Genomic DNA, 12,500 nt, shown 5'->3' with positions numbered 1-12,500 from the left:
TCCCAAGCAAATGAGATGGTGGATGCCCTGAACAGTTGGGAAGTAGGTGATGCTGTTGTAGGTGTTCGCTACAACACTGACAATGATTAGGTGGATGTGCAGTGCGTCCCTGCGTCCAAGGCCTGGAGGGGCTGGGTTTACAATGGAAGAGTTGAGAGGTAGGATGGGACTGGAGTGTATTGGTGTTGTGATGAGGAGAGGTAGATTGTGGTGGTTTGGACATGTGGAGAGGATGGGGGATGATAATTGGGTGAGGAAGGTGAGAAGTGTTAATATTAGGGGTGGGGTTATGAGGGGTAGACCGAGAAAGACATGGGACGAGGTCATTAAGTGTGACCTCAGGATTAAGGGACTGAACAGGGAGGCTGCAATGGATCGTGCAGCGTGGAGAGCCGCCATTAGGTGACCAAGGCCGACACATGCAAGCATGTTGGAGCCTTTAAAAACGAAAACGAAACGACTGCTGCCAGCAACACAGGATGAATTCAAGGTGCAGTAGGTAGACTTGAAAGGATGTTGGGGAAAAAGCTGCTACGACTAGAATGCAGGCACCATGCCCTTGAGCTGGCCATTATTAGTACACTCGGTCCTCATAAACCGCAGCCATTTGGGTCTGGACCACTGCCGCGGTTTACAAAATCCACGGTTTATAAATGATAACTATCTATCTATCTGTCTATCTATTGCCAGACGCCATAATCCCATACGGGGTGGCCATTTGACTCTGAGTTATTTGTTTTACGGGGAGGGGCACTAACCCTCCACCAACCCACTTGTTGACACGTAGGCAGCACGTATGGTTTGGTTATATGGTTACCACCCAGCGTTGTAAATGGTTTCTTGGCTTACAGGAAACCATTTGGCTTGTCACTCAATGTAAAGCCACCTGTAAAGGAAAGAAAAGCAATAAGAAGTGACAGGAAAGATGGGAGAAATAGGAAGAGAGGAGGACAGGCACAGAAAAAGAATGATAAAGGCTAAGGAAGAAGTAGGCAGCAGTACATCAAGTGAGTGGATGATGGTGAGAAATAGGAAGAGAGGAGGACAGGCACAGAAAAAGAATGATAAAGGCTAAGGAAGAAGTAGCCAGCACTACATCAAGTGAATGGATGATGGTCACCAACTCATGTGAAAAATTAATTAGGGTCTCGAGTTTGGCCAAGCACCCCCCACAGCACCCTACCTACACCTCTCTAGGCACCATCAAACACAAACCTACAAATTTAGGAATATTCAGTGCATGTCTATCTATCTATTGCCAGACGCCTCAATCCCGTTGGGGGTGGCCACAAACAAATCGCCTCCAAGTCGCCCTGTCCCCCGCCATTTCACTGCCCTGCTCCCAACTCACACCCCCCTCTCTCATATACCTCTCCACCCCATCCCTCCATCTCATCCTCGGCCTCCCCCTCCCTCTTCCCCCCTCCACCTCACTCACATACACTCTCTTCGTCAGTCTTTCACCCTCCATCCTCTCCACCCCATCCCTCCATCTCATCCTCGGCCTCCCCCTCCCTCTTTCCCCCTCCACCTCACTCACATACACTCTCTTCATCAGTCTCTCACCCTCCATCCTCTCCACCCCATCCCTCCATCTCATCCTCGGCCTCCCCCTCCCTCTTCCCCCCTCCACCTCACTCACATACACTCTCTTCGTCAGTCTTTCACCCTCCATCCTCTCCACCCCATCCTTCCATCTCATCCTCGACCTCCCCCTCCCTCTTCCCCCCCTCCACCTCACTCACATACACTCTCTTCGTCAGTCTCTCACCCTCCATCCTCTCCACCCCATCCCTCCATCTCATCCTCGACCTCCCCCTCCCTCTTCCCCCCCTCCACCTCACTCACATACACTCTCTTCGTCAGTCTTTCACCCTCCATCCTCTCCACATGGCCAAACCACCTCAGTGTGTTCCTCATAACGCTTCCTATCACATGTATTTAATAGAAATAAGCCATGTTAAGGGATCTCACCTTAATCCTATGACGATATTAAGTGAATGAAGTGGGGTGGTGTTGGGAAGAACTTAGAACCTCTCAGCATGAGGTGGAGGTGCTCCCTCATGCTGTTCTCCCTCCTCCAGCGCCTCAGCCTCCCCCAGGAAGCCCTCAAAGACTGCCTCAGAGATGACAGATGCTTGATGATGATGGTTGTTGGGTGGCGGTTATCAAATTGAATCATGTGTTTACGATTCTCCTCGGAAAAGGCCACTCTGGTGCCTACATCCGCGATTTTCGTGACTTAACAGTGGTTTAAGGGTGCCGGCAGTCTGACAGTCACTTTGCCGCGGTTTACGAATCCGTGGTTTACGAGGATTGAGTGTACTGTTGAGTAGTAGCATCAGTACTGTAATAGGTAATAAGGTAGTTCATTAATAGTAATAATAATAATGATAACAGTAGCTAATGATAATAACAAGCATAATCATCATCATCATCGTTGTCATCAGTATAATAAACAAATGAAAATCCTAGTAATATAATGGTTTTATCAATGGTAATACTGATAATGATAATAATAATAATAATAATTATAATAATAATAATAATAATATACTCCTTTCATCTTAACTTGGCCCAGATTTTCGTCCTTTTGCGGCTTATTTCACGTAGCTCAGTGGCAGAAAAAGACAATGCTGTGGCTCTACATCCTTTCCATAGCACTTCTTTGTGACTAGCATCCTATTCTAGTGTTAATCTATTGTTATAAAGACAATGCTATGGCTCTACATCCTTTCCATAGCACTTCTTTGTGACTAGCATCATATTCTAGTGTTAATCTATTGTTAGAAAGACAATGCTATGGCTCTACATCCTTTCCATAGCACTTCTTTGTGACTAGCATCATATTCTAGTGTTAATCTATTGTTAGAAAGACAATGCTATGGCTCTACATCCTTTCCATAGCACTTCTTTGTGACTAGCATCATATTCTAGTGTTAATCTGTTGTTATAAAGACAATGCTATGGCTCTACATCCTTTCCACAGCACTTCTTTGTGACTAGCATCATAAAAGACAATGCTATGGCTCTACATCCTTTCCATAGCACTTCTTTGTGACTAGCATCATAAAAGACAATGCTATGGCTCTACATCCTGTCCATAGCACTTCTTTGTGACTAGCATCATATTCTAGTTATATATCTCTAGGGATGGTAATTTTAGGCCAAGTTAGAGTGAATGGAGTGTAGGAATTGGTCAGTAATTTTTTATGAATAATATATATGAGGTTTTATGTCTTTCCCCCCCCTCCTTCCTTGTCTTTCTCTTCTTTCTCATTTTCTTCTGTCTTGATCTTGTCTTCCTTTCTTGTTTTCTCTCTTCCCTCTTTTCTTTTCTTCGTCTTTCCTCCCATTACAACCCATTCTTCATCTCTCCTCTTCCTCCCCTTCTTCCTCCTCCTCCTCCTCCTCCTCCTCTTCCTCTTGTTCTTCCTCTTCCTCCTCCTTCTCCTCCTCTCCTCTCCTCTCCCCATCCTCATCATCTTCATGTTTACATTTGTCTCTCCATGTTTTACTAATATTTGACTTCTCCTCCTCCTCCTCCTCCTCTTCCTCCTCTTCTTCCTCTTCCTCTTCCTCATCTTCCTCCTCTCCCTCCCCCTCCCCAAACAGCGTGAGGCAAGGGAATTAATCCGCCGGCTCCGAAACCTGGTGACGGCGTCGGTAGAAAGTGTGAGTGACGATAGAGTTGTTGCTACACTCCCCCTCCCCCTGCCCCCATACCCCTCCCCCTGCCCCTCCCCCTGCCCCCATACCCCTCCCCCTCCCCCTCCCCCTGCCTCCATTTCTCTCCCCCTCCCTCCATTTCCCTCCCCCTGCCTCCATTTCCCTCCCCCTGCCTCCATTCCCCTCCCCCTGCCTCCATTCCCCTCCCCCTCCCTCCATTTCCCTCCCCCTCCCTCCATTTCCCTCCCCCTCCCTCCATTTCCCTCCCCCTCCCTCCATTTCCCTCCCCCTCCCTCCATTCCTCTCCCCCTCCCCCAATTTCCCTCCCCCTGCCTCCATTTCCCTCCCCCTCCCTCCATTCCCCTCCCCTTCCCTCCATTTCCCTCCCCCTGCCTCCATTTCCCTCCCCCTCCCTCCATTTCCCTCCCCCTCTCTCCATTTCCCTCCCCCTGCCTCCATTTCCCTCCCCCTGCCTCCATTTCCCTCCCCCTCCCTCCATTTCCCTCCCCCTCCCTCCATTTCCCTCTCCCTCCTCCCTTCATCATCATCATCATCATTATCATTCCTCCCATGCTTTCCCTCCATTATTTTCTCTCTCTCTCTCTCTCTCTCTCTCTCTCTCTCTCTCTCTCTCTCTCTCTCCTCTCCTCTCTTCTCCTCTTCTTTCACTCCACTTTCTCTCCACCTTCTCTCCATCTCTCCATTTCCTATCTTTATCTGTCTATCTATTGCCAGACACCTTGAAAATATATATATATTCTGTAGGTCAGTTTAAATCAGTTAAGCAAGCTCCCTAACACCTGTTCCTTAGTGATTTGTTTTTGGATATGGCTGGTTAATACCCTTTCTGTGTTATTTATGCAGAGTATGGTGATATTGGAAGGATTTATGTAACACAGAAGAGGACAGTAAGGTGTAATAAACAAACTGAATCACTTAGGAAAAGGTGTTAGGGAGCTTTATGCAGAGTATGGTGATATTGGAAGGATTTATGTAACAGAAGAGGACAGTAAGGTGTAATAAACAAACTAAATCACTTAGGAAAAGGTGTTAGGGAGCTTTATGCAGAGTATGATGATATTGGAAAGATTTATGTAACAGAAGAGGACAGTAAGGTGTAATAAACAAACTGAATCACTTAGGAAAAGGTGTTAGGGAGCTTTATGCAGAGTATGGTGATATTGGAAGGATTTATGTAACACAGAAGAGGACAGTAAGGTGTAATAAACAAAATAAATCACTTAGGAAAAGGTGTTAGGGAGCTTTATGCAGAGTATGGTGATATTGGAAGGATTTATGTAACACAGAAGAGGACAGTAAGGTGTAATAAACCAAATAAATCACTTAGGAAAAGGTGTTAGGGAGCTTTATGCAGAGTATGGTGATATTGGAAGGATTTATGTAACACAGAAGAGGACAGTAAGGTGTAATAAACAAACTAAATCACTTAGGAAAAGGTGTTAGGGAGGTTTTACCAGATTGTATGATGATGTATTAGTATATATTATTATTATTATTATTATTATTATTTTATTACTAATACTAATACTACCACCACCACCACCACCATCACCACCAAGACGACTACTACTACTACTACTACTACTACTACTACTACTACTACTACTCACATTGTTATCAGTTACTACTAATACTACTACCATTACTATTACTGCTACTACTACCACCACTACAACTACTGTGACCAATTATTATTATTATTATTATAAAGGAGCGTTGTGGTGTGGATGTGGATGTGATAGGAAGCGTTAGGAGGAACACACTGAGGTGGTTTGGTCATGTGGAGAGGATGGAGGGTGAAAGACTGACGAGGAGAGTGTATGTGAGTGAGGTGGAGGGGGGGAAGAGGGAGGGGGAGGCCGAGGATGAGATGGAGGGATGGGGTGGAGAGGTATATGAGAGAGAGAGGAGGGAGGTGTGAGCTGGGAGTAGGGCAGTGATGAAATGACAGGGGACAGGGCGACTTGGAGGCGATTTGTTTGTGGCCACCCCAGACGGGATTGAGGCGTCTGGCAATAGATAGATAGATAGATACATTATTTACTTCCTAATGCATTTCAATATTCTCTTTACATTTTTCCAGGTTTATTACTCAGCAACGGAGCTCCACGACCCAGGGGGCGACATGGACCCGGAGGCTGAGCTAATTGACCATAATGAGGTGGTTATGGAAGACTTGAATGGCAGACCTCCACCCACAGCACAGGTGAGGGAGGCAGGGAGGAGGGAGAGAGGGAGGGAGGGAGGGAGGGAGAGGGGGAGAGAGATGGAGACAGTGAGGGAGAGAAACACATAGACAGACAGGCAGAGAGAGAGAGGGAGGGAAAGGGAGGGAGAGAGAGAGAGGGAGGGAGGGAGAGAGATGGAAAGAGACAGTGAGGAAGAGACACATGGACAGACAGGCAGAGAGAGAGAGAGAGAGGGAGGGAGAGAGAGAGAGAAAGAGAGGCAGACAGACAAATGGAAAGAGACAGTGAGGGAGATAGGCTTCACACACACAGACAGACAGGCAGAGAGAGAGAAAGAGAGAGAGAGAGGCAGACAGACAGAGAGAGAGGCAGACAGACAGAGAGAGAGAGAGAGAGGCAGGCAGACAGACACAGTGGCAGTGAGTGAGACAGGAAGATAGATGGACAGAGAGAGAGAGAGAAAGAGAGAGAGAGAGAGGGAGAGAGAGAGAGAGAATTTTACTGTGTACTGAATTTATTTATTTATTTTTGGCATTTGTGTGTTTTATTATTATTATTATTATTATTATTATTATCATTATTATTATTATTATTTTGTTATTATTATTAGTATTATTGTTACTATTATTATTGTCATTGTTATTATTATCATTATTATTATTATTATTATTGTTTTTATTATTATTATTATTATTATTATTATTATTATTTTACCCACAGAGCAGGCCGGACATCAGCCTCTTCATGGAGGACGGAAAGCGGAGAATTGACTTTGTATTGGTGTACCACGTTGAGTCGGACGAGGAGGCCGAGGAGGAGAAGAAGAGAGAGAGAGCGGAGAAGGAGGCGGCGAGGAGGATCTTTGAGGCCAACTTGGAAGAGGAGGGACTTGTGTTGGAGGAGGACAGGGTTGAAGGAGTACCCCTTAGGTGAGTAAGTGAACTGACTCGAATTCTCTCTCTCTCACTTCCCCATATTGTTCTGTCTCACTGCTAAATTTTTCTCTCTCTCACTCTCTTCCTCAGGACAAAGTTGAAGGGGTGTCGTTCTATTTTATGAAGGCAGTTTGGGTGGGACGCTCTGGGACCTCACACTGTTAGCTCTGTTGCCACATCGCCGTCGACACACGTGTAATTGTTTGTGTTCACCTCTCTCTCTCTCTCTCTCACTCTCCTATTTTAAGCTAGTAACTACTTATAAATGAATTTTAAATACTCTATATAGATGTAATTCAATAAAAAAGCTGTAGTATAGTATCAATCTCATATGACTTGTCAGCGTTGCCTTTGAGACGTTGTCAGGTGGTGACACGAGGGACAGCCCTGCGTGAGCCGGTCATACTCGGTCAGTCTCCCGCCATGGAAGCTATTTAAAAAAAACGCACCTATAGACTTTTACCTCAGGGGTGATAATACAATTAGTAGTAGTTAATATAAATATGAGAGAGAGAGAGAGAGAGAGAGCACGTGTGTGGCAACAGAACGACTCTAGCTCTCATTTCTTGTCTCTTCCTGGCTGTCTATCTCTCACTCTCTTCCTGTTATTACCTCTTTCTTCCTCTGTTTTTGTCGTGGTCACTTCCTCTCTTTTCTCTCTCTCTCTCTCTCTCTCTCTCTCTCATTTCCTTTTTTTTCTCCCTCTTCCCCTCTCTCTCTCTCTCACACACATTCCGTTTTCTCCCTCAGGTTCGTCAAGATCCACGCACCCTTCGAAGTGTGTACGAGATATGCCGAGATCCTGAAGCTACGAATGCCCATGAAGAAGGTAAGAGAGAGAGAGAGAGGGAGGGAGGGAGGGAGAGAGAGGAGGAGGAGGGAGGGAGAGAGAGAGAGAGAGACGGAGGGAGGGAGAAATCCAGTTCTAGAATAAAAATTGAAGTTTGAAAAGAAGAAGAAGAAGGGAGGAGAGAGAGAGAGAGAGAGAGAGAGGGAGGGAGGGAGGGAGAGAGAGAGAGAGAGAGAGAGAGAGAGAGAGAGGGGGAGGGAGGGAGAGAGAGAATGATTTCCAGTTCTAGAGTAAAGGTAGGAACTTGCTAGGAAGAAGAGAGAGAGAGAGAGAGAGGGGGGGGGGAGTGAATGAGATCCACTTATAGAATAGATATAAAACTTTGTAAGGAAGGGGAGAGAGAGAGAGAGAGAGAGGGAGGGAGGGAGGTAGTAGAGAGAGAGAGAGAGAGGGAGGGAGGTAGTAGAGATTAGATTTTGAAATTAAATGTGTAAAGAATTGTTTGATTTGAGAGAGAACAGGATTGAGTGTATGAATTATTATTATTATTATTATTATTATTATTGGTCCTTTCTCACAGGTAACTTTACTTTTTACCACATCTATTATTATTATTATTATTATTATTATTATTATATTATTACTATTACTGTTATCACATCTACTATTCATACTACTACTGTACTATAACTACTACTTTATAAATAGTATTATTATTATTACTATTATTATTACAGTATTATCATTATTATTACCACTTCTGCTATTACTACTATTACTCTTAAAACTCCTACTATAACTATTATAGTAGCAGTTACTTCTGTTACTCCAACTATTACTATTACCCCAACCATTCCTCGTACTGTTACTCTAGTGTGATGATGAACTCCGCAAAAACTTCCTTCATCGTGCTGGGGAGTTGGTGGCCGAACTAGTAGGAGAGATGGTAACTTTGTCCTGGCTTGCCCTAACCCCTCACAGCAGTGCGGGTGTGGCTAAAAGGAAATACCTGTACAATGTTTTAAATAGTGCACCAACTACCCAGCTTAGCGTGGTGGTGATGGCAGCATGGCAGGAACGACCGTTGAGCCGTAACCCCTATCTATCTATCTATCTATTGCCAGACGCCATAATCCCATAAGGGGTGGCCATTTGACTCTGAGTTATTTGTTTTACGGGGAGGGGCACTAACCCTCCACCAACCCACTTGTTGACACGTAGGCAGCACGTATGGTTTGGTTATATGGTTACCACCCAGCGTTGTAAATGGTTTCCTGGCTTACAGGAAACCATTTGGCTTGTCACTCAATGTAAAGCCACCTGTAAAGGAAAGAAAAGCAATAAGAAGTGACAGGAAAGATGGGAGAAATAGGAAGAGAGGAGGACAGGCACAGAAAAAGAATGATAAAGGCTAAGGAAGAAGTAGGCAGCACTACATCAAGTGAGTGGATGATGGTGAGAAATAGGAAGAGAGGAGGACAGGCACAGAAAAAGAATGATAAAGGCTAAGGAAGAAGTAGGCAGTACTACATCAAGTGAGTGGATGATGGTGAGAAATAGGAAGAGAGGAGGACAGGCACAGAAAAAGAATGATAAAGGCTAAGGAAGAAGTAGGCAGCACTACATCAAGTGAGTGGATGATGGTGAGAAATAGGAAGAGAGGAGGGCAGGCACAGAAAAAGAATGATAAAGGCTAAGGAAGAAGTAGGCAGCACTACATCAAGTGAGTGGATGATGGTGAGAAATAGGAAGAGAGGAGGGCAGGCACAGAAAAAGAATGATAAAGGCTAAGGAAGAAGTAGGCAGCACTACATCAAGTGAGTGGATGATGGTGAGAAATAGGAAGAGAGGAGGACAGGCACAGAAAAAGAATGATAAAGGCTAAGGAAGAAGTAGGCAGCACTACATCAAGTGAGTGGATGATGGTCGCCACCACCTACCACTGAAGATCGGCATATTGCGTGCTATTAGCTTACACACGAGGGCTGTTGTACGAGTCACAACATGGACTAGGGAGTGTATTGCAACATTGCCGCCACGCGCTGTGCCCTACCCCGCCCCTCTCAGTGTTGTGCCAGTCGTGAACACTGGAGGTGGCGCTGCTACAACGACCGCCTCCTCAGACACTGTTACATTCATAGCCGCTGCTGTACATTAAATATTAAAGCTAAAGAGTTGTACTTTGTTGGGGATAAAGATTTTCATGATAGGTTTATTAGTTTCCATAGGAGCAATTTTTGAAAATCACCAATGGGTCTGGTTAGTACTTGGATGGGTGACCGCCTGGGAACACCAGATGCTGTTGGCATCCCTACGTGTCAAGTGGGGTTGGTGGAGGATTAGTGCCCCTCCCTGTAAAACAATTAACTCTAAGCCCTTGGCCACCCTGTTTGGGATACATGGCGTCTGGCAATGAATGAATACCAATTTTTTTGCAAGAAATGCCTGCTCCTGACAGTTGTTATATAAACAATGGCTGACCTTGTGGGGTTAAGCCCCGTCCATACCAGGAGTCATGCTGTGTACTGTGCTGCCGGTGATGTGCACACCGGTTCAATGAACAGCGTGTGCCGGTTACCACTGACCCGCCAGAGGATGATTGTGGGTATGAGACAGCCCTAGCATGTATTCAGTATGGACGGTGGGTGTTAGCGCCGAAGTGGTGACATGTAGAGAGGTGTATGGTATGTAGGAGGACTGCTGGGCCTTGAGAGCATGCTGTGAAGCCTATGCCCAGAGTCGGACACATAAAAAACCAGCACAGCAGCGGTTCAGCACTGATACGCACCGTTGTGACGCTGGTGATTGAAAGAAAAACAAGATGTGGTCTCAGTGGAAGCAGGCGGCCACCGAGGGCATCATGGGCCACGCGGCACAAAAACCCAAGTTGGCCAGCATGACACACGAGGACACACTGCATACCCCCGGTGTGGACGGGCCTTAATGCTCAAAGTTGCCGCTACACACCACTCCCGTCACCACCACAACATGGCTGGCAGTTGGGGCGCTGTTTATAAATGTCTCTTTCATTTTGGCCGCACCTCGTAGTCCACAACCTTGCCGCAAAAAGCACAACAGTAGACTACAATGTGCCTCAGAGTGAATGAGTTTGAGACTGATTTTCCTGCCTTACTTCCTTCCTTCCTTCCTTCCATCCTTCCATCCTTCCTTCCTTCCTTCATTCATTCCTGCCTTCCTTCTTTCCTTCCTTCCTCTTCCTTCCTTCCTTCCTTCCTTCCTTCCCTCCTTCCTTCCTTCTTTCCTTCCTTCCTTCATTCATTCCTGCCTTCCTTCCTTCCTTCCTTCCTCCCTCCCTCCCTCCCTCCCATCCTGCCTTCCTTCCTTCCTTCCTTCCTTCCTTCCTTCCTTCCTTCCTTCCTTCCTTCCTCCCTCCCATCCTGCCTTCCTTCCTTCCTTCCTTCCTTCCTGCCTTCCTTCCTGCCTTCCTGCCTTCCTTCCATCCTTCCTTCCTTCCTTCCTTCCATCCTTCCTTCCTTCCTTCCTTCCTTCCTTCCTTCCCTCACATAGACTAGTATGTGCCTGGGATCTTATGAGCTTTATTCTGCATTAACTTCTTTCCTCCCTCCTCCTCCTCCTCCTCCTCCTCCACTATACAGTATTGCTTTCTTCTAGTCATGCTTGCTTGGCATTTAGAACACTTAAATCTCTCTCTCTCTCTCTCTCTCTTTCTTTCTTTCTCTTTCTCTCTTCCAGTTAGTCCCATGTGCAATAACAAAAAATAACATTAATAAATCTCACCAGTACAGAGAAAAATGTTTGATTGTTTAAATAATATGTTTGAAATTTTGAATATTTGAATTTTTGAATATTTAAATTTTGAATATTTGAATTTTTGAATATTTAAAATTTTGAATATTTGAATTTTTGAATATTTAATTTTTGAATACATGAATTTTTGAATATTTAAATTTTGAATATATGAATTTTTGAATATTTAAATTTTGAATATATGAATTTTTGAATATTTAAATTTTTGAATATTTAAATTTTTGAATATTTGAATTTTTGAATATTTAAATTTTTGAATATTTGAATTTTTGAATATTTGAATTTTTGAATACATGAATTTTTATATTTGAATTTTTGAATATTTAAATTGAATATTTGAAATTTTGAATATTTAATTTTGACCTTGTGTGTAATAATACCATAGTTAGCCCCTCTTGCCACTCCAGACAGGCTTGCTACATATATATTTTTTTTTATAATACTAAATAGAACTTAATTTGACTCATATATCAGTGTGTTATATGGGTGCCTTCATGTGGTGGCACTGATCTAACTGGCCGGGTCCACTGCCTGGTTACACACACACACACACACACACACACACACACACACACACACACACCATAGCATTTCTTCATCCAATAACATAGTAAAAAAAAATAATGCTTTTCTTGTTTTTTCTATACTGTAATTCATTTATTTTTATGATTTGAGAGAGAGAGAGAGAGAGAGAGAAAGCATTTTAGATAGATAGGAATGATTGATAGATAGATAGAAGGGGGTAGAGAGAGAGAGCAGTTAATTTAGATAGATAGGAATGATAGATAGATAGATAGATAGAAGGTGAGAGAGAGAGAGAGCATTTAATTTAGATAGATAGGAATGATAGATAGATAGATAGAAGGGGAGAGAGAGAGAGAGCAGTTAATTTAGATAGATAGGAATGATAGACAGACAGAGAGAGGGAGAGAGAGAGAGCATTTAATTTAGATAGATAGGAATGATTGATAGATAGATAGAAGGGGGGGAGAGAGAGCAGTTAATTTAGATAGATAGGAATGATAGATAGACGGAGGGTGAGAAAGAGAGAGAGAGAGAGAGAGCATTTAATTTAGATAGATAGGAATGATAGATAGATAGAAGGGG

General features: G+C 44.2%; 1 protein-coding gene across 1 annotated transcript in view; it reads left to right on the top strand.

The window, feature by feature from the left end:
- LOC145410253 (anoctamin-1-like) overlaps window positions 1–12,500 on the top strand; it is a 43,009-nt gene that overhangs the window by 1,809 nt on the left and 28,700 nt on the right. Inside the window, exons 2-5 of the mRNA XM_080280458.1 lie at window positions 5,774–5,896; window positions 6,600–6,808; window positions 7,565–7,643; window positions 8,479–8,538. Coding sequence (XP_080136584.1) covers window positions 5,774–5,896; window positions 6,600–6,808; window positions 7,565–7,643; window positions 8,479–8,538 — 471 coding nt within the window. The remainder of the gene's footprint in view (window positions 1–5,773; window positions 5,897–6,599; window positions 6,809–7,564; window positions 7,644–8,478; window positions 8,539–12,500) is intronic.

This window comes from Coenobita brevimanus, chromosome 10, assembly GCF_032717465.1.
Source record: "Coenobita brevimanus isolate Jiangsu-jjx chromosome 10, ASM3271746v2, whole genome shotgun sequence".
NCBI lineage: Eukaryota > Metazoa > Arthropoda > Malacostraca > Decapoda > Coenobitidae > Coenobita > Coenobita brevimanus.
Note: the sequence above shows the minus strand (reverse complement) of the source record. Positions and strands in the feature narration are given on the sequence as shown.